Source organism: Rhinolophus sinicus, linkage group LG10 (genome assembly GCF_036562045.2).
Source record: "Rhinolophus sinicus isolate RSC01 linkage group LG10, ASM3656204v1, whole genome shotgun sequence".
Classification (NCBI taxonomy): domain Eukaryota; kingdom Metazoa; phylum Chordata; class Mammalia; order Chiroptera; family Rhinolophidae; genus Rhinolophus; species Rhinolophus sinicus.
Genome location: NC_133759.1, coordinates 24,024,313 through 24,047,752, shown reverse-complemented (window position 1 = coordinate 24,047,752; position 23,440 = coordinate 24,024,313). Strand labels below are relative to the sequence as shown.

At 39.8% G+C, this 23,440-nt stretch overlaps 1 protein-coding gene across 31 annotated transcripts in view; it reads right to left on the bottom strand.

Moving 5' to 3' along the window:
- The window catches only part of THRB (thyroid hormone receptor beta), a 349,469-nt gene that overhangs the window by 36,406 nt on the left and 289,623 nt on the right, over positions 1 to 23,440 (bottom strand). The window contains exon 1 of one of the 31 annotated variants that reach the window (XM_019745234.2): positions 12,853 to 13,195. The exons of the other annotated variants lie outside the window; for them this stretch is intronic. Coding sequence (XP_019600793.1) covers positions 12,853 to 13,180 — 328 coding nt within the window. The 5' untranslated portion in view covers positions 13,181 to 13,195. Of the gene's footprint in view, positions 1 to 12,852; positions 13,196 to 23,440 lie in introns of those variants that run through there. 31 annotated transcript variants of the gene reach the window in all.

The window sequence follows — 23,440 nt, the reverse complement described above, 5'->3', positions numbered from 1 at the left end:
ATGTGGGAGGGGAAAGTTGTGTACATTTGCACTAGAAATCATGCAACAACTAGTAAGCTTAGCTTTTTAGTTTGCACTAGATTCAAGGCTTTCCTGTGTACGTGTAAAATCAGAAGTCTGGCTAGTTTAATTCTTTTGAGTGAATCATAACAGCATTTCAGGTCCCAGGAGAAAAAACACTGGCACCTCTTGTCACCTTGGCAGACATAGCCCTTAGGGAATAGATTAGAACATAAGGCAGATTAATCTTGATGGTAGATGAAAAGTGAAAGGTGCTGCTTAGATCTAACAGAAGGGGAGAGGAACTGAGCTCAGAGACCATTTCCAATCTGGCTGATCTGACCTTCTGTATAAGACCACTTGCTAGCAGAAACAGTCCTGGCATCTAAAAGGAGCAGTGGGATTTCCAGTCAAGATGGCAGAGTAGGTAAACTCTGTGCTTACCGCCTCTCATGATCACATAAAAATTACAACTAAATTACAGAATAACCATCATTGAGAATCACCTGACATCTAGCTGAACTCAAGCCCTACAACTAAGGACATATAGAAGAAGCTACCTCGAGACTAATAGGAGGGGCAGAGATGCAAAATGGGCTGATCTCACACCCATGTGTAACCATTAAAAATCAGGAGGGATATCTAGGCATCAGAGGTCCCCCTGGAGGACTGAGTGGTCCTACTGTCACACCAGGCTCCCTAGCCCAGGGTTTCAGTGCCAGGGAGAGAAGTCTCCATAACTTCTGGTTGTGCAAACTAGTGGAGATGGTGGCTGAGGGAGACAAGGGTGGCTGCAGTCCCAGATCCACACATGGACTTACTAATGGACTCACCTGCTCTGAGCTCCAGTAGCAGGGCAGCAGCTGAAAAGGTACCAGGAACATACAGGGAGGAAGTGAAGTGTTTGGATTCAGCATGAGGGCAGGAGGGGCAGCTGTCTCCCAGACAGAGGAGCTGACAGAAGCCATTGTTTCTTTTTTGAGCCCTCCCCCATCCCAGGGTGGAGATTCAGTCAGCCACCACATCTGAGTCTCCATCAACTTGGCTAACACCAGTTATTAGACCCTCCCTGGAGATATTGAGACCCTGCCCCACCCAACTTTTTGGCACTCCCAAGCTGCTTCCAGTGTTTTTTTTTTTTTTTTCCATACAAACCACCTGCCTTGGCTCATGCTGCAGACTTTCTTAAAGTCTCTCAAAGGCTCACAAAACCCAAACAAGCAGCACCTGGCTTTGGTGTGTCCCATATCTCTGTCTGAGCAGCCCTAAGCCTAGTGACACCTGGCCTTTGCTCATGACTTGGCATCTCAAGGCATCTCCAAGTACAGCACAGGTGGTGGCCATCTGCAGAGTGCTTTGTGGCTCATGCTAGGCAGGGCACAGGATGTGGCTGAACTTCACCAGCAATGGGTCCCCTCCCAGGAGGCCCTGGGGCTGGCATGCCCCATGGCCAACTTTAGACTGAGCTGGAGCATCACCTGTCAACCTCCAAGGATGACACACCTAAAGGGCAGACTGGGCAGGCACCAGAGCCCTGCTAAAGCAAATTTTGCTCTGTAGGGTCAGTCCCTGTACCACAAACTCTCCACTATAGTCACAGCCAGACCTCACAACTAATGAGCCTGAGGGTCAATCCCTCCCACTGACATACAAACAGCAATCAAGGCTCAACTACAACAGGATGGTGCACACAACCCACACAAGGGATAAACCTGGAGTATCTGGCTCTAGTGACCAGGGAGACTGCCACTGGGCCACACAGGACACCTAATACATAAGGCCACTCTACTAACACCAGGAGGCATAGCAGCCCTGCCTAATACATAGAAACAAATACAAGGAGGCAGCCAAAATGGGGAGACAAAGAAACATGTCCCATAGAAAAGAACAGAGCGAAGCTCCAAAAAAAGAACTAAACAAAATGGAGACAAGCAATCTACCAGATGCAGATTTCAAAACACTGGTTATAAGGATGCTCAATGATAAGGGAGAACTACAATAAAGAGATAGGAAACATAAAAATGGAGATACCGTGTTTTCCCAAAAATAAGACATAGCTGGACCATCAGCTCTAATGTGTCTTTTGGAGCAAAAATTAATATACTAAATATTATATTGTATATTATATTATAAAAATTATAATATAATAAAAATTAATATTGTATTAAAATAAGACCGGGTCTTATATTAATTTTTGCTCCAAAAGATGCATTACAGCTGATGGTCCGGCAAGGTCTTATTTTTGGGGAAACATGGTAGAAAACATAAAAAAAAAGTCAGAAATAAAGAATACAATAACTGAAATGAAAAATATGTTAGAGGGAATCAATAGCAGATTAGATGAAGCACAGGATCAAACCAGCAATTTAGAAGATAGGGTAGCAGAAAACACCCAATCAGAACAGTAAAAAGAAAAAAGAACCCAAAAACATGAGGAGAGTTTAAGGGGCCTCTCGGACAATATCAAGCATACCAACATTCACATCATAGGGGTACCAGAAGGAGAAGAGAGAGAGCAAGGAATTAAAAAACAATTTAAAGAAATAATGATGGAAAAGTTCTCTAACCTAAAGAAGGAAATAGACATACAAGCCCAGGAAGCACAGAAAGTTCCAAACAAGATGAACCCAAAAAGGCCCTCATCGAGACACATGATAATTAAAATGCTGAAAGTTAAAGACAAAGAGAGAATCTTAAAAGCAGCAAGAGTAAAGCAGTTAGTTACATAAAAAGCAACTCCCATGAGACTGGCAGCTTATTTCTCAACAGAAACTTTGCATGCCAGAAGGGATTGGCACGAAATATTCAAAATGATGAAAAACAAGGACCTACAACCAATCCTATCCAGGAAAGCTATCATTTAGAATTGAAGGACAGATAAAGAGCTTCCCAGACAAGAAAAAGCAAAAGGAGTTCATTACCAAAAAACCAGTATTACAAGAAATCTTAGAGGGATTGCTTTAAGATGAAAAAAACAAAAAAGATAAAAAAATATGAATAATAAAATAGCAATAATTACTTATCTATCAACATTTATTTTCAATGTAAATGGATTAAATGCTCCAACCAAAAGACATGGGGTGGCTGAATGGATAAGAAAACAAGACCCTTACATATGCTGCCTACAAGAGGCTCACTTCAGATCAAAAGACACACACAGACTGAAGCAAGGGGATGGAAAAAGATATTTGATGAAAATGGAAACAAACAAACAGAAAAAATGAGGTACTAATACTTATACAGATAAAATAGATTTTAAAACAAAGGCTGTAATAAGAGACAAAGAAGGACCTAGTAATCCCATTTCTAGGTATTTATCCAAATAAACCCAAAACACTACTTCGAGGGGATGTGTGCATCCATATGTTCACAGCAGCATTATTTATAATAGCCAAGATATGAAGGCAATCCGGGTGTCCCTGAATGGATGAATGGATAAAGAAGAGGTGGTACATATATACAATGGAATATTACACAGCCATAAAAAGGAAGGAAATCTTGCCATCTGTGACAACATATATGGACCTAGATTGTACTGTGCTGAATGTAGTAAGCCACACAGAGAAAGACAAATGTCATATGATTTCACTTATAAGTGGAATCTAAAAAACAAAATAAGCAAACAAAACAGAAACAAATCATAGGTGCAAAGAACATTTTGATGGTGGGTGAAAGGGGAAGTGATTAAGAAGTACAAATTGGTTGTTACATAGTAATCATGGGGATGTAGGGAATAGCATACGGAATATAGTCAATAATATTGTAATATCTATGTATAGTGTCAGATGGGTACTAGATTTATTGGGGTCATAGATGGGAAGGGGGTGGGGAGAAGGGTGAGAAAAGTGAAGGGATTAAGAAATACAAATTGGTAATTACAAAATAGTCATGGGGATGTAAAGTAAAACACAGGGAATATAATCAATAATGTAGTAATAACTATGTATAATGCCAGGTGGTACTAGACTAGTCAGGAGGATCACTTCTTAAATTACATAAATGTGTAATCACTATGCTGTACACTGAAATTAATATAAAATACCATTGAATGTCAACTGTAATTGAAAAATTAAAAAAGAAGGGAAATGTAAAAGGGAATAAGAGGTTCAAATTTCAGGTATAAAACAAATAAGTCATGGGGATGTAATGTACAGCAAAGGAAATATAGTCAATAATACTGTGATAACGTGGTACGACGTCACATGGTTGTTGGATTTATCATGGTGATCACTTCTTTAGGTATATAAATCTTGATTAGCTATGGAGTACACCTGAAACTGATATAACATTTTATATTAGCTATATTTAATAAAAATCTAAAAAAATTAAAAAAAAAAGGAGCAGTGGTTATCATTGGTCGTGGCAAATACTTTGGACAGTTCAGAGAGGTGAAGAAGGTCCATATTGCTGACTCATCAACTTAGAGCCAGCAAAGAACCCTGAATAATTTGAGTCAGGATATTAGATGAAACTATATTTTAGCCCCTTTAAGGAAGCTAAGTCATTAGGATGTTTAGCCATTCTTCCAGTTTTACAATGAACCTCCTCAATGTATCCCACAGCTCAGACCCTTCTTAATTAAGTTTTTTCCCCACTGGCACGCTCCTCCCTGTGTCCTCTATATACTTAAAAAAATCTTGAATGGGTCATCTCTTAGCTTCTTCCCATTATACTAATCCTCATTCCTTTTACATTTAATTCTTGGTATTACGCACCAAGTTTTGCATCCTATTAATCTTTAGCCATTTGATAAACACTATATCCATGCATCCATCCATCATCCGTCCGTCCGTCCATCCATCCATCCATCCATCCATCCATCCATCCATCCATCGTCCTTTATTTATTTGTTTAACAAACACATATGGGCCTAGTGTGTAAGACAACAGGTAAAAACTTGAAATAGCATTAACTTGAAAGGTATTCTTTCATTGCTGTCCACAAATTCCCAGCAGGGCTGCCCCAGAGGTTCCCTCTTCACAAAACCTTTCCTCAGAAGAGCAACCATCTTTCTGTCCTTGTCTATGACCCTCGTGGAATCACTGAGCATCTTTACTTTGCACTTTGCTCTTTGGCTGGCTGGGCACTCGAGGCTGGGGGAAAGAAAACACTGCGCGTCTCAAATTTTCAAACGCTAGAGGACTGAGGGCTAGGAGGAAAAGGGAAGCAGAATGAGGGCTAGGTTGGAGGTGTTAATCGAGCAAAGGGTAGAGGACATGATGACAAAAGACTCTGGATTTCCAACATCTAGAAGTCTTAGGCTAGAAAAGGGGGCAAAGCAAGTTTCAGATGATTTCTTTTCACTCGAGACTTCCTGATACTGAAATATTTTAATTTTTAGGGCCAGACTTGGGCATAATATAGTTTTGTGCACAAGAAGAAGTCCCCCACTCAATTTCCTTCTTCTATCCCTGTAGACTCAAGTTCTTAGTAGCTGACATAACCTTTCAATTCACAATTAGAGCTAAAACACTTGCAGATGCAAATTACTAGGTTGGTGCAAAAGTAATTGCTGTTTAAAAAATGGCAAAAACTGCAATTATTTTTGCACCAACCTAATACTAGGAAAGGAAATAGATTGGTATCAGTCCAAATCTTAATCAAAAGGGGGTAGACACACTGGCAGTCTACAATGCTTGGCTTGCCGAGTGTTTAAAAAAAAATCTCAGCCAAATTTTTTAAGACTAGGAGATATATAAAATCCAGATTTCTTGCTTTGTATGAAAAATTGGAAGATCTGGCAACACTGAGCCCACATTCCCACAAGGCAACAACCAACTGAACAGAGAAGGGCAGCTCACATCCTAAGAAAGAGTTACACTTCCGGGTTCTCCACAGTCAGCTCCACTCCCTGTTCGTGCCCCACTCTGAGGCTAAATGTCACTTGCCGTGTATGTTAATTCTTGCATTATGTCTTCTTAAAGAAATGTTTCATCAAATTTTTATCTTTGTCAAAAGTGGGAAGGCAAAAGTAATTCAAGAACAATGTAGGAGAATATAATTCTTTACGGAAATGAAAAATATGTTTTAAAACATACGAACGATGTACATGCTACTTGAAAAATTTAAGTTAAGCAGTCCTGAAACCACTGTGCATCTCTCTCATTACTATCAGCTCTGTAGTGCTTGTAGGCATGAGAATTTCAGAATTCTGGGACTCATGAGATCATTTCTTGTTTTAAAAGAGGGGATGGGTTAGAAAGCAAGAAGGTAAACTATATTAGAAGAGTTTGGGAAGGGGAGGAGAGGGGAAAAGTCACCAGAAATTGGCACTAGCTGCCTTGGATTTTGCATTAAGCATCAATTTATGGCATTGGGCTTACACAGAAGCACCCACAGTTACTTCATGTTTTGTATGTTTGAGAAAAACATTTGCCTTTTCCTTTATCAGAATGAGATTCAAGGTTATAGCTCTAAAAATGTGGGCTATCAGCTCTTCAGCCTGATGTTATAGGAAGGGGAAAGGGCAGCTGCATTTGTCATCAGGATAACGTCACGGCTGTTATAAGCTGTACTGGGCTCCCTGCAGGTATCGCCTACAGTCATGGTAGGTGTGAATTTCAGAGTGTGAAGTAAACGAGGTTGTTATTAACTTCCTGGTGCTTATGTTCTAGGCAGAGTTGTCATAAACAAGCATATATGTTGAAGAGCACCCGTATTCAGACCATGAGAATGATCTACAACACACATATGTAAGTAGTATGTTGCATGCATATATGTACAGAGGGTGTCAAAAAATGTACACACATTTTAAGGAAGGAAAAAACTGTATTAAGACTGTAATACTCAATATATACCAATAACAAAAGATGACTACAAGTCACGTTTGACATCTGCAATTACAAGAGGGTCTCAAAGTGGTTACCATCAGCGTAATTTTAATATAGTATTTTCCTTTCTTAAAATATGTGTACTTTTTTTTGGCACCCTCCGTATATGTATGTTCAAGTGGTCTCCATTTTGAAATAGCTCAATATGCAAAAATCTAAGATTTTCAAGATAAAAACTGAGGAAGGATTTTCATGTTACAAAAAGATTCTTTACAAAAGATCCATTACTTAAGATGGTCTCTAAATGTAAGTTCTTTTAATGCAGTGGTTCTCAACCAGGGCTGATTTTGCCCCCAATGGGACATCTGACAATATCTGGAGACACTGTTGGTTGTCACATGGGGAAGGGGGTGCTGTGTGCTACTGGCATCCAGGGCATAGAGGCAAGGGACACGGCTAAACACCCTACAAGGCACAGGACAGCACCCACAACAAGGAATTATCTGCCCCTAAATGTCAATAGTATCAAGGTTGAGAATCTGTGGCTTCATACACCGTAAATATAACTTATTTTCTTTTAAAACAGGTGATTTAAGCAAATAATTCAGTGCTGTTTTATAAAACAAGGGGTACCTGCCTTTGAAGCCAGAGCAGGTTGAAAGCGGGGGGTGGAGAATGTGGTGCTGATTAAATAGAAGAGGCCCATGGGCTGTGAATGGTTAGTGACCTGAAGTGATGCAGGCTGGGATGGCAGCGTGCACACTGGGGTGTGGCTGGCAGTGGGTGGTAGCAGGAAAAAAAGCATCATTGGTTCAGGGATGGGGAGCAGCATGGCAGGGAGAGGAACATATGGGGAAACTGGCCAAGATATCTGGAACAGAGGATGTGGGCCGGAAGCACAAAGCCAGAACCAAAATGGAACTCTTTAGGGAAGGGAAGAGTTGTTGGAGTTAGTGTTTGATCTAACAGGTCATGGAAAAGGGTCTAAACCTTTGAGGAGGAGCCTTGTGGTGGGTGCAGGGGCCAGGGAAGAACTGCCACTGAGTGGCTGCAAGCAGAAGGCTTTGAGGGAGAAGAGGGGTTGACATGGAGAGAAGAGGATAGGACAGTATGGCGGGAAATATCTGCAGAAAAGGAAAGGGGGCCGGTTGGGGTGACTACTTGAAAGCACATTCTGGGAGTCTCCAGGAGAACTGAGGAAATTCTTAAAGCAGCTAGTAAAGAAGGATCTGAGATGTGAGTGGTACCAAGGACAGCGCACGGAAGCTCAGCCGTCATGAGATCTGGAAACGGAAGAGTACAGACACTAAGTGGTCACTGATACTTAGTACCAGTACAAGAAGATGGGGTCAGAAAAGCTGGACCAGAGGAGATGGGAGAGCGAGAAGCAACCGGACCTCAGGCTGAAAGCACTTGAATGCTGAGAGCTGAGAGAAAAACTTTGAGTTTGTGGGAACATATTCATACGAGGTCATGGGTGTGAACCCTTTATGCCAGAAATAAGCAGCACCCACAGTCTTTCTCAAGGCTGCCAGGTATCTGACTTCAGTTTCTTATAATGCCTTGGACTCCGGCTATTAGCTTTCATTGTGAGGAACGGCAATGGATGTTTTAGGATGAGGTTTGGGCATCGGATGAAATCTCTGAAGATGTGCAGTTGACAAAACAGATGCCTAATTCTCAAGAAAGAAAAGAAAGAAGAGTCATGCTTTTGTCCACATTTGGACGAGGTTTGGAAACTACTACTGTTCCTGACTCTGTTTCCATTTCTGGGTGCTGAGAGGCACTTTCATTTAACCTTTTGACAGCAAATGTGTTCTGCATTTAAAGAAATGGTTCTGTTTTCTGGCGTGGTCTTGTCTTTTAATAGCAAATGGGTTGTAGTGCCTAATTGGGATTCCTAACTGTACATCAGCATGCTTACAATTACATAAGCATTGGAGGAAAATCTGCAGTCATAGTAACCTCTTAAGTATTACATTTTAAAGACATGATGTCTGCAACACTTAATACATTGGGTGGACTGATCATATACGTGTTTAAATTAAACAAATTCAACTAGAGAGGAGGAGTGGAGATGGGAGAGAGAAGGGGAGAAAAAGGAAGACTGAGGGAGAGAGAAGTGGAGGGCAGGTAAGAGGGAGGAAGACAAAGAGAAGGAGAAGAGGAGAAGGAAGAGAAGGAAGAGAAGGGAAGGGAAAGGCTGAGAAACAGAAATTGAAAATCACTTCAGATTCAAGTTCGTGGTTGGCAGGGATTATCCAGTGGGACTCATACATCTTCCCTTTTGAAAAATTTCCTCTCCTGCCTGCCTGCCTCTCAGGAGACCAAGGATGATTCTAGCATTTAAGGGTACCTATTTCTCATGCACCAATTTTTTTTTTTTCTAGGAAGACTCTGAAACCTCCCTACCCCCAAGTATACTGTACAGCAATCCTTCTCTATCTTTAAATGAGGCCAAGGAAATTCTAATTAGAGGTCTTATTTCTTTGGGCTTAGCTCCTCTTTTTAATCCAATCCTCTTGATGTGGGTCACTTCAAACACCCCCCACCTTACCATTTAATTTCCATTTCTAATGTCTACACAATTATTCACATGAAGTCAACAGAGCTGCAGAACATGAAAAAAGATTTAGATTCCTGTCCTCGAGACACAGGAGCAATGAAAGCAGATGCAGAGACTGGTTTTAAGTGGCGTTCCTGCTTCAGTTATTATTTTTTTCTCTCTGCAACACACAAAAAAAATGTTGCTGTAGAACGAGAACATGTGTAATCAAAACCAAACCCAAACTGAACAGCAAACACGCACAGCCCATCTCCTTGATCCCGTTTCCAAAGCAGGAAATGCTTTTTCTCTTGGACACGATAACCCACTCAGATGCAAACACACTAGCCACTTTTTGGACATGCAATCCCTATAAAGATGGCACATACAATGTCAAGCAAAGAATCCAGTGGAGAAGGGTACCACAGGATAGATACTCCAGGGAAGGATTCTGTGTAAACAGACCCAGAGGCTGACTGGCAAAGCTGCCCACAGAGCAGCCAGACTCAAGCTGTTTGGGGACTTTGGAATGTAACTGGAATTTCCGGTGGAAACAACCAGCCACTGCCCCCTCCCACCCCGCCCCCCAAATAAAAAGATATCAATTTTAACTATGCCGAAACCATGGCCGCAAAGAAGACACAATACCCTGGCTGCCAGTTCTCCTCCCCTTTGTCTGATTTCCACACTTACTCCCCTTCCTCCTGAGCCGGGGGAATCACCACTGGCTGTGATGACTGGCTTTTAACACCACAAATCATGGCTATGTTACTTGAAAGACAGAAAATTAGGAGCTTGCATCTCCTGAGTGGTAGTTACAGTGCTTTTAATTTGTCTTCTAACTTTTAAACATTAAAAATGTGTTTTCTCATGTTCTATATGAAAACTAAGACAGACATTATCTTCTGCATTTCACCCCTCCTCAATGTGAAAATCATATTGGTTGCCCCACCAATTCTGGAAGTTTAATTTTAGATTTGATTCAAGGAACTTGATTCAGACCTTTTCTTAGTTCATGTTCTCACTGCTTCAGGAACTTGATAACTTTCTTCCCTCTTGTTTATACATACAAAAACAGAAAAACAACACAGAGAGAACTAAAGTCATTCTAGTCTACCGTTAAGATAACCAGTCTTAACAGTGGGTTCACTAGCCTTCCTTTATTTCATTTACATGTACTTATATAATACACTTTTTGAAAACAAAATTATGATCCTTCTCTATATACTAGAAAACTCCAATTAAAGGCTAGAGAATAAGCTTTCCTTAAAAAAATCAGGCAAAAGTTAAGACAGTTGCCTTATTGAAGAGTTTATAGAGCTGTAGTGACAGCAACAAACACAGATGAAGCAATTATGAAATTCATGAAAATAGATAAAAATCCAATTGGAATAATGAGGCCTGCTCCACTGAACACCTGTTTATAGTCTTAATTTTGCCTTAAGGAGATACTACTGATGTCCTCCAACAACAACAAAAATCAATAATGGATCAATATGGATAAACGTGTTGGGTACGACCTTTTGTCCTAAGAGGCAGCTAACAGCTGGGTTTAGTTTTACTGGGATTTACTTAAAGACTTGTAACAATAAATAATGGCGCATTTAAGAATATTTGCTTGTTTTGATTTAGTGAGTTTGGCAGGTGGCAGTGGCTTTTCAATGGCATATGGCTTTGAGAAATTACATCAATATATGCATACAATGTGTCTTAGCTTCTAGCTCATGCATCAAATTAATTAGTAAAGAATCCCTAGTTTAACATTTTATAAGCAAATATTCTCCAGCACTGATTGAAGAAAATATAGTGAAAAGACAAAAGGAAAAAGAGTAAAAGAGCATGAAAAGTTTTGCAGGAATTTTTAAGAAGAGTGAAATGCTCAAATAGAGAGACAGACAGCAATATTTTCTTATGATCCTACAGCATTAAGAACCACATACCCAGGCATGTCTAATGAGGCAACGTTAACATACTCTTTTCAAAGATAAATTACTTACAAGTATAATATTAAATGAAATAGAAAGCACTTACTCAATCTACCTCAAGTGTTCCCATTAGGGGACATGACGTGCCCCTTGGCAAGAAACGAGAAATTCTGATGCCCTTCAAGGGGATGTAAAACTAAATGAAAACACAGGTGAATGCGTCTGAATATGTTTTATGCTATAATGTAATCCCCTCCATATTTCATTTATGAAAGCTAATAGAATAGCACAGAAAAATACAAACACGGTATATGGCAAAAACTGCACAGGGATTCTAGTTTTAGCTTGTTTTTTTTTTTCCAGATTTTTGTCTGTTTGCAAAACAGGCTACTTTTAAGTATAGTCACATTGAAAAAAAGCAAATGACAATTTTTATAGGAGCCGCAATGAAATAAACCACATTCTGTTTTAAGATAATTTTACAGAGAAATTGACCTTTGAAGATCAATGAGCATCATATTCTTGCAAATTATAGAAACTTGTAAATTTGGTTTCCTATGCAATATCCTGTAGATCGTACACAGAAAAAATGGGTTTCTGGCATATTTGCATTAGCATTTAAGTTACGGATATTTGAAAGCATTTTCTATCCAGTAGCTGCTACTAAGTTCCCTGAATACTACCTGTTTGCTTCTTTTGTTTTACTTTTTGGTAATACAAGAAATGTTCAATGGATAGAAAATTAAACCGTACTGTAAAGCCCAGTGTCTATTAAAATAAATGGATATCACACTTGTTTCAACATTGGATATTTTGAAGGCTATTTCACTTACTTTCATAGAGAGAGTTCATTTGACATGATTCCAGACATGTCAAAATTTAGGGAGACAATGGCAATATAAAATGTACCAGTTTCTTTTTGAGTTTTATAGTCCTACAGTTTGGTTTGATTACAAGTAAATTGTTTACAGTTTATATGGATAAGTAAATACATTAAAATGAACATTTACAAATCCTAACATATCAACATTATAGTACCATCAAATATCCCTAAACTACTTTACTAGTTAACTAAAATAAAAACTTTTAATATGAAGTGCCAAGAAAAAGTCAAATGAGTTTTTAATCTGAATCTGAACCGGGGAGAATTACCCCCCCTTCAAATGCCACAGTGCCAATCTGTCCAGGGGAAGCCTTTTACACATTTTTTTTTAGCAAAGAAGGGGACAATATTCACTCCAGGCAATATATAATGTCGTGTAATATTACATATATACTATATATAATACTATGTTATATATATTTTTTCTTTCTACATATATGTGTGTGTATACACACACGCACACACACACACACACACACACACACACACACACAGTCTAAAAATATAACTCAACCCAGCTTTCATATATGAAGAAAAAGTGCTTGGAAATCTTTGTTGTTCACAGACCCTTTTCAATCCCCTAGCAACCTCTCTTTACTGCTGTTTTTAATTTTGAACATTCAGTGTTCAGAGTCAAAGATTTAACTAAGCTGATGCAAACTGTAACTTTAAAACACAACGGAAAGAAACACGGAAACTTTTAACAAATGTAAGCAGAATGGTCCCTACCTTTTTTTTGAGAGTACGATGGTGACTGCCCTTGAGAAAAAGTAGGCTTTTCTTCAGTGAAATATTCAGGTTGGCTGTATTGATTCAGGGCCATGTCCAAGTCAGAGTTCTTGCTTTTCAGCATGTTTCCAGGGTAACTACAGGTATAAGGCTGATTCACTGCCCAGGCCTGTTCCATATATATGTTGTTACTGGGCACAGCCTGAGCGTTGCAACCACTGTAACCCGGGCTATCTTCAAAATACGCGTAATAATCAGTGGCCTGCATGTAGCAATTGCTGCCAGCAGCTGGGTGCACTTCATATAGTTCTTGCATACAGTAGCTCATTTTGTTACCCTGGCTCAGTTTCTACTTTACATATACACACACTCTATGCATGCATTCACCAGCCCCATACACCCTGCGAGCCGGGCATATATGCCGAGAAGCGTACATCCATACACATGAAACAAGAAGGGAAGATGAATAAACACCACCACGAACACAGCAACCCAGCCTGCTTTACTTTGGAAGAGCACTTGATGTGCTAAAATCCTATTTAGTTTGAGGTGTCTTTTGAGCGCTCCTGCCATTCAAACATACTGGAAAGCAGATTTCTGACTCTCAGCGGTCTTAAGCTGTGAATGCAGCTAATTCCTGGGGAAGATGGCAGGTAGGAAGGGATGACCTCCACCCAGCCGGAGGAGTGACGAGAAGGTTCCTGCTGCTCCCAAATTGGGGAGATTCCTTTTCTATGCTGTTTCAATCTCTTTCAACATGATTAGAAAATGATTACTCATTCTGTCATCTTGGTTGACAACTTAAGCATGAAACATTATCAAGACATCTTAAAGAATAGCCTCGGATACACAGAAAATCCTAAAATCAATAATCTAGTTTATTAGCATGAACCAGAGAAAATCCAGTGGTAACGAGCCCGATGACTGACTCCAAAGCATTAATCCAGTTGTGCAAATGTTAGTGGTTAAATCTGCTGTTGAATGCTACTGATTGGCTTTTAATAGCAGGATCTAACCATCTTCCCCACGACGCACAGGTCCCGCAGGTGTTTGAAACGTGCCAAGGAAAACCACATTTGAAAATGCCGCTGGTGTCTGTGAAGAAGTTCTATTTTGTTCCTTGCAAGTGAGAATTTTCTACATCATTAGCACTAATCTACACGCGACCTAAAGCTTAAATTAACTTTGCTCATTCTGTCTTTATGTGTTGTTTATAAGTGCATGAGGGAGCGCTGTGCCAATACCCTCACACGAAGAACACCCCCTATTAGAGCATTTTCCCCGTCTATTGGTACTTCACAGCACTCTCAAAAGTAATATGTGGAAAACTGTGTACATCCCTCATTTTATTCCTATTCAAATCGGCTTCTGAGATGATTTTGAAGCTTAATTGGGATTTAAGTAGTATTCACGCACTTGACATTTAAAGATAGTGATCCCAACGAGCAAAGCATTTTCTATGAGAATCACCACATCTTTTAACTACGACGCTAACAAATACCAAGTTAGACCATAAATGTTTGTTGAGATGATTACTAAGGGTATTTTCTCCACGTGGATGGTGGTTAGCCTATGTATGTCTATATATACACGTGCGTTCTAGGTGATGATTCAGTAAGAGAGGAAGCTGCTTTCTTTGAAGCTATGGGTTTTTCCTCTGTCTTCTGGGCTTCAGGTGGTTACATTTACATTTGGGTTCCCGCTGGCCCACAAATGTGTGGCCTCATTGGTATTTCCCTCCTAAAGAACCAAGACAATGTAATGTAATATTCAACAGTGAGACCTCTGCTTTTGGAATTCAGGGGCAGGGACATAAGATAGGAGAAATGAGGGTATTACGATCACTATTACGATCACTCAGTAAACATCTATCTATGGGGTGTCTGTTAAGTACAAAGCAGGAGGTGGCAGGAGCAGAAATAGCTGTTCAAAAAGTCAATCGTGGCCCCTGCCACTAAGTAGCTGAATAGCACATATATTCAATATACAGAGTCAAGTAGACCAGTATCATGCAAGGGAGTCTTTAAGTGTTGACAATTTTACAAATGTAGTAAAGCAGCCATCGGTTCAAGGGAAGAAGGTGAAGAATTGGAGAACAATCAACAGATGAGACAAAATGAGGGAAGAAGCCCATGGAAATTTAGTAATAAGACTCCTCGAAAAACTGCAACAATAAAACAAGTAGAAAAACTATTAAAATGAAAACAACTATAAAAATGAAAAACTGAACTATAAAACAAGTAAAGGGTTTTTCTTCCCCCCCTCCCCCCCCAAATTGGTACATTTGAACCTGGAAAATGAACCGCATCATCCTAGAAAGCATGAAAGTTACCATAAGGAATGAAGAACATAGCTAACAGTTAAATAGTGTTTTTATGAGGACTCTCTGATTACTTTTAAAACAAATAAAAGATTTAGTCACAAGTGTTTTTTAAGAACACATACACATAACATTACAATTAATGTGTTCTCCCTACCGAAAATGTCAAAACATTTCATTGGAAGCAATGACTATTTTCTGAAAACCTCAGGAAAAAGGATCCAGGCCTTATGTTTTTTGTCTGATTTCACTTATTTATCTCAAATTTCCCAAAACTAATCTGAAAATTAACCTTTCAATAAAGCAGTTTTCTTTCCTGGCAAACACACTTGTTCCGAGCCCTCTTTTTCTGGTTAGAAATTGCATGTCAAATTCATCCACTTTTGCAGTTTTGCCCAGTGCATTTCCTGGCTCCCTGTCTATTTCACTGAAGGCAGAAATCCAAGCAATTTCTTGCTTTTCACCAGTAACAATATCAACTAAAGCCAGAGCCTCAACTTCCATTCCAAAGGAACACTTAAAAACTATTTTTCAAAATTGCTAAATGTGCTTGAAAAATCAGTTATTGTGCCCCAGAACGGGATATTAATACTGCAGCGAAAAAGGAAAGAATGGCTCCTGAAAAACTTTTTTTCTCTCAACTTTTACTAAACGTTTGGAAGACCCCTGAGAATCAACAACATTTTTATTGAATTAAAACCATCCCGAATTCCCTCAGAAGTCTTTGAATAGGAAAAAAGCTTCAAAACATATTTAAGAGAACCCACTGCCTCACTAATTTTTATCTTTTGGAGAAAACAGAACAAAACTTTCTGAAACGCACTCTTTGTACCAAGTGGGGCAATTCTTTACTTTTAGTAAATGCATGAAACTCTTATTACTGTCAGTTGGAAATGGAGTTCACCACTCAACATTGAATTTGAAATATGGCCCCTCACACCTGGATAGAAGCAATCACAGTGCTGTCACTTGTGGTCCATCTGGCAGACTTCTTCGTAAAGTCGATAAAGCAATTTAAACATATTATGTGTCACCAATGAGGTGAGCTTCAGTAAGAGTGTTTTCTTATTTCCCTGGCTGACGAGTCTAATTTACTTACTTAGAGAGAAGCTTGTTACTTGACTCCCAGTGCATCAGACTGCCTGAAATAAATTTGGGAGGGCTTTAATAATTCTCATTAGAAATGTTTCAATCAATAATAGTATATTGTATAAATACACCTTAGCTCATGGCTGGAAAGAAATAACAGAAGGATAAGACTAACAATATTCTTGGAAAACCTCCTAGGTAAACAACAAACTCTCAATGTCTCTGAGGCAGGACAGGGTTTCTCTCTTCCCATCTATTGTCCCTCTATTTTCAACTGTGTTGATTCTCAAATAAAGCTGGAATAACTCATAAACTTTAATGAACCTAGGTGTCACTCTCAGAAATTCTGATTTAATTGATATGGGGTGAAACCTTAGCATCAGGATTTTTTTTTTTTTAAGATTTTATTGGGGAAGGGGAACAGGACTTTATTGGGGAACAGTGTGTACTTCCAGGCCTTTTTTCCAAGTCAAATTGTTATCCTTTCAATCTCAGTTGTGGAGGGTGCCGTTCAGCCACAAGTTGTTGTCCTTTCAGTCTTAGTTGCGGAGGGCGCAGCTCAGCTCCAGGTCCAGTTGCCATTGCTAGTTGCAGGGGGCACAGCCCACCATCCCTTGCGGGAGTCGAGGAATCGAACTGGCAATCTTGTGGTTGAGAGCCAACTGGCCCATGGGGGAATCGAACCGGCAGCCTTCGGAGTTAGGAGCTCCGAGCTCTAACTGCCTGAGCCACTGGGCTGGCCAGGATTTTTTTTAAAGTTCCCCAGGTTATTTTCATAGGTGGCAAAATGTGAGAACTGCTATTTTACTGGTGCCTCTTCACCCTCCGCCAGGGCATCCTGCATCCTTACTTCTTTTTCATCATTTGCAGTTTCACTACACATTTCCCCTAGTTCTTAGAAATTTACTCTCCATACCTCTATTTGGCTTCACTTGACCTTGAGTTACCTAGTCAAGTAGAGGAGACAGGTCAAGGAGACATGCTAGGAAAGAATTAAATCCAAGGGAGTGTGATAATGGTGACATGGGAATACAAGAAAAATCTGCCTAGGGTCTCAGGGGACAGCTCCGCAGAAAAAGTGACCGGTGAGCTGGCTTTTGAAGAATATGTAGGCCTTCAACAGTGGAAGCCAGAGATAGAAGACAGCTGAGCAGAAATGTCTTAGGGAGAGTGTTATCAACTATACTTGCAAAAAGGCACACAAAGAAAGATAATTAATAAACATTAAGGCAATGATAATGCTAGCTTCTATGCTAACAGTTGTTCTTACTTTCTGCTTTAGTAATAGAATCTCCAAATTTTAGTGGGCAATGGCCCTTGGGGAAAAAAAACCTTTTGTTTCCCAGTCTCCCTTGTGCTTAGATGTGTCTGTATAAATAACTCCTGGCCAATGAGATATAGCAGAAGAAATGTTGTAAGGCAGTTTCTAGGAAACTTAAAAGACAACTTAAAAAAGACTACTGGTGCATACCATTTGCTGTTTTATTCCTTCTTTCCGCTACCTGGAATATGAATATGATGGCTGGATATCCAGATACCATTTTGGTCCATGAGGACAAATGCCATACTCTAGAGATGGTAGAAAAACAAGTTGGAGGAAATGTAGGTGCTGAACCTAAAACTGCCACAGAACTGCCATACTAACCTAGATTGTAAATCTCTGGATATATTTCCTCCTCAATATAGAGAAATAAACTTTTCACTTAGGTCATAGTTTTCTCCTTACTAAAACAGTGATAACAGTTACCCACCCCATCAGTTATTGTGAAGATTGAGTTATTATAAGTAAAGCACTTAGAATACTGACTGACATAGTAAGTGGTATAATTATATATACATAATAATACATACATACATATACATAATAATATGTACACATATACATAATACAATGTACATATATACATAACAATGTATACATATATACATAGATACATAATAATATATACGTAATAATTTATACATAATATTAATTACAATTATTATTGAAATGCCTTAGACTCTGTCTTAGACTTTCTCTTCTCAGTCTACATTTTCAGTCTAGGGCAGGAGTCAGCAACTTTTGGCCTGCAGGCCAAATATGGCCCACTACCTCCTTTGTCAATAAAGGTTTGTTGGAATACAGCCACACTTATTTGTTTCCATATTGTCTATGGCTACTTTTGTATCTACTCTGTGCTACAATGGCAGAGTTGAGTAGTCGTGACAGAAACCACATGGCCAACTAAAAATATGTCACTTAAGCGAAAAGTTTGCCATCCCTGCAGTAGGTGATCTCATTCTGTCTCAGAGCTTTAAATAACAGTTAAATGACATCCAAATGCATATCTCCATCTCAGACACCTCCTCTAAAACCAGAATCGTATGTCCAACTGTCAACTTGACATCTCCATTTGCATAACCAGTAAACATCCCCAAATGAGTTCTTTCTGAAACCTATTCCTCCTGCAGTCTTCCCGTCTCAGCACCACCATCCACCTGAGCATTTCAGCAAAAAACCTTGGAGCCCTCTTTGACTCCTCACTTTCCCTCACTAGCTACATCTAACCCAGCAGCAAGTTCACTGGTTCTTACTCAAAATATATTTTTAATGCAATCACTTCTTTGTTTCCGCTGCCATCACCCTAGCCCAAACTGTTACCAACTCCTCACTGCATTGCCAAAATGGCTTCCTAACTTGCCTTGCTTCACTTTAATTCTTTTTGCTACAGCAAACAAAGAGTCATGTTTAAGAAAACTGAACATCAGAACATGCCAATTCCCTGCTTAAAAACTTCAGTGGCTTTTCACTGCATTTAGGACAAAACTCAAATTGTTTACCAAAAGGTGGCCCTTCCCCACCTCATGTCAACACTTGCCCTACCCATCATATACTTGACTGCAGCCAAACCATGTACTGACTGTTCCGTAAACACCCCCAGATCTTACCTGCTTCGGGGACACTGCACATGTTCTCTGTCTGAGGTGCCCACCCTTTTGGCTTTTCACAGGACAGAGCCCTTCTCATCCTTCAGGATTTAGTGTGAATGTCACTGTCTCTGCTTTGAGAAACGCAGAATTCTGCTCTGTTGAATATATGCTGGAGGTAAGGTCATTGGTAGGGATATATCACTTGGAAGAATAATTTTTTTTTTTTTTTTGGTCAGATCACACATCAAGGACAGGGAGGCGGAGCTTGGGAAGCTGCTGAGATGGGTGCTCTTTTTATGATCTTTAGCAAGGAGGAAAGCTACTAGCCAGAAGAAGCAGGCAGAACATGTGGAAATGCAAATCCCCAGGTGGCTGCAGAACACAGCCCAGGGCTTTGGGTTCTGAGATTACGTCTGGTTTGGCAGAAATAGAAACTCAAAGTCCTCCTCTTTTGAAACATCTATACTCTGAATTTGTTCCTAATTTTTTTTTCTCATTCAGTATTTAATAAAACCTTTTCGATAGTTCTAGCCTGTCACATCTATACTAAAGGATACTAAAGGGAGGCTTTTGTTCACAACCTATCACCAAGTAGAATTTGCTTTTACAAAAATATGCCTGAAAAAGTGACAATGTGGTTTACGAGCATAAAGGGAACGGATTCTGATTTGGTGCAATAGGCTCTGATGAGAAGTGGGCATAAGACCAAGCTGATGGGAGCAGCCCCAATAATTGAACTGAGAGATTGCCAAGGAGAAGGAGGTTCTCATTAAGGAGTTCTGGTGGCTTCCTCAGCTTGGACACTCTTTACAGGTCGAAGGTTTGGAGGCTGTACGTTTTATTTCATTAAAGTGGAACGGTTGCCGTAGCACATTCATGCAAAAGATAACCACAAACCCAGTTCCAGCAGACTTCTACGAGATGAAATATGTCAATTTACAGAACGAGTGGCTTAAAGAAAATAGCCTTTTGCAGTTCCAAAAAGATTATAGACTCCCAAATCCTTAGGTCCGTGGTTCTTAAAATGTGGTTCCTGAATCAGCAGCATGAGTATCTCCTGAAACTTCTTAGAAATGCAAATTCTCCAGCCCCACCTCAGACCCACTGGATCAGAAATTCTGGGGAGTGAGGCCTCTTGGGGATTCTGATGCCTCTGCCTTAGAGGAAGGCTCAAGTGGTTCCATAAGCTGGTCTCTGCCAACTTTTCCAGCCTCACTAGCTGTCACCTTGAGCCCAGGATTCTCAGAGCTCCTTCCTGTCTTCTGGTTCCTCTTTGTCCTGGAGGGTGTATTGGCTTTGTCCTTGATTTGAAACCTTTCAGGCCAGTTTCGCCTACGAGACGTCAAGAAGTCGTGTGCTCCATGTAGCAGCCCCTACTGTGGGTTTTGGTGACTAAGCGTAGCCAGTACAATAGTACTTAGCATACTTTGTCATTGTAACTCAGGGCTCTCATAAGGAGCAATGACTTCCGATTATCTGTGGGTCTCTGGACAAAACAGGAATCATCAAAGCAGGAGCACTCTGCTTCCAGCCAACCCCCACAGCCACAGCCTATGGATGGTATACCAGAGACCCTCATGTCACGAAGCCTTTCCTCAGATGGCCCCCCATCTCTGATTGTTTTTCTTTTAGTCTTCTTCAAGAGATGATCTCCTCTGCTTGCCTTTAAATTGAGCCTCCCCTTTGGTTCTATCCTCAACCTACATCTAACCGCATGTATTCTCACCAGGTGATCTATCAATGCCCACAGCTCAACTACTGCCCAGGGTGCTGACGACGCTTAATCTTCTTGTGCCCGCCAGACCTGCCACCTACCAAACAGCTCTCTGTGAATGCCTCCATGGTACCACACACACCAAGATGAAACTTATCTATGTGCAGATTCTGTACTGGGTGGTTAAAACTTCATCTTATTTAATCCTCCTGATGGCCCTTCAGGGCAGCTATGGCTATCCACATTTTTTTTTTTAAATAAATATAAAAACATCTATTTGTCCAAAGTGGTACAGCTGGTCATTTGAAGAGTCGGGATTCAAACCCAGATATTTTCAAGTGGAAATTACATGCTTAGACTTTGCCTTGTAGCTTATTTCTCTCTTGCTAGCTTAGCCACAACATTGGTTGCACAGGGCTGACTGCTTTATGCTGTCACTATCTTCATTGAACCCCGTAGCACTTCTCTTTAAAAGCTGGTAAACCCAACAGGTTTCTGTGCCTCGGATCTTACCTTGATATTTCAATTCATCTTCTACCTAGTAGCTTGGGGATTCATTTTAAAGGAGAATAAAAAACATGTCACCTATTCCCTCCCTCACAACCCCCCATCCCAGTTTGAAATCACCCTTGGCTTTCAAGATAAAGTTCAAAAACTTACAGGTCCTTCAGGATGTGGCCCTGGACTGTTTTTATTCCTGTCTCTTGCCCCTTATGGAACCTGAACTCAGGCCATTTGCTGTTCTGCTGAGCAGTGTCTCTATGCCTTGGTCACACATTGTTCCCTCTTCCCTACCTTAACTCTATTCCATACGGGGATCTAAGCACTGTGAAACCAATTTCAGTTAGATTATATTATTTAAGCACCACAACAATCTTATAGGTAGATATTGTTGTTCCTGTTTTAGAGATGACGAAACTGAGACCTGGAGAGGTGAAGTAACTTGTCCAAGGGCATACGACTGAGCAGTGGTGATCTGAATGCAGGTTTATTTGGCTGCAAACCCAAAGCTTAGTTCCAAAATACCGTGCTCCCACTAAGAATATCAGCTTTCCATGTAGTAAAGCTGAAATGGTTATTTATATTTATATCTAGTTCTCTTAAAATCAATGCATAAATTACAGAGAAAAATATAGTGCTCATCTTCTGGTTATTTAAGTTAATTCAGGGGTTCATAATAAGCATATAATAGTTGCTGAATGAATGAACGAATAAGTGAACAGTGGCTGAACGACCTGAAGTTATAATCTTCCAGATTGTGAGTTAACATGTATTTTCTTCATGTAAAAAGGATGGTAAGTTAGAAAACAGAATGTGGCTATAAAATATGCTTTCAGTTTGCTTCCCTTATTCCATTAGTTTAATTGGGGTCCAGGCTACTGTCGGGCTCTGATGACTTGATATATAGTGATTCTTCATGGTTTGCCAATCGTCTTCCCTGAGGGGTCCAGAAACCATGTCTGACAAGGGAATTTATATCCTCAAAATATTTCTAAACATCTTTGCTGGCTGTTTAGGCCATGCAATTCTCTCTCGCATATTGAAAAATAATACATAGTCTGAATTCACCCTAAAATTTGTTCCATGTAAGTTTTCAAGTAATGGATTATAGGTCCCCAAATTCCAATTCCAACAGCACAGATCCATTTGTGCTATTTCAAAGCCTCTCTTCCATAGCATTTCTAGTGGATGGAAGCGTGTCGGATGATGAGTGGAAGTCTAGCAAAGTGCCTTGCATATAAGAGCCCCCGGGATGAAGATCAAGGGTTTATTCTAACTAATATTTCTCAAGACCAAAGGCAATCATAAAGTCTCCTTGTGCTTTGAAAGAATGAGAAAATATTCAAAAATTGCTCAGGATCTAGACAAAACAAAAAAACTTACATACCCAAACATGAATACAGAATAGCACATTTAAGGCTGGGGATTGAAATAAAAGGTAAGGCTTTTGAAATATATTGTAGACTCCTCTTATCAGCATTGAAGTCTTCTTTTTTCTAAGCCATCAGTGGCATAGATACGCTTTTTCATGAATGAACATTTGATTCAAAAGCGAACCTCTAATGACTCTCATATAGTCTGATGAACCTTGGGCATCACAATCTAGAAAACGCCCAATAAAATTTCAGTTTGGTGAAACTTTAATTAGAATACTGGCTACAGAATAATGATGCATATCTACTGTATGTTTATTTTCATAAGCAAACAATATGTCTGGTGGGGGAGGTTATTCCCACTCATTTTACAGAGTGGAAAACTCATCTTTATGTAGCTACTAAGGGAAGATGATAGTATCGAAATTTTGGTCCTTGAATTGTTATTCTAGAACTTGCTGCCCACTTCCCCATACTACTGTTTTAAATAGAAAATTATGTTAATGGTTTGAAAATTCTGGTCAATTATGCATTTTAACACAACTTCTAAGGTCATGATAATGATTTATCTGTTTTTCCAAAGATATGCCTAATTTAATGCCACTTCATATAGCTACTATGATCAGTATGTTTCCCTTCATTTCTAGAAAAAAACAACCACATGATCTTCAATACTTTATA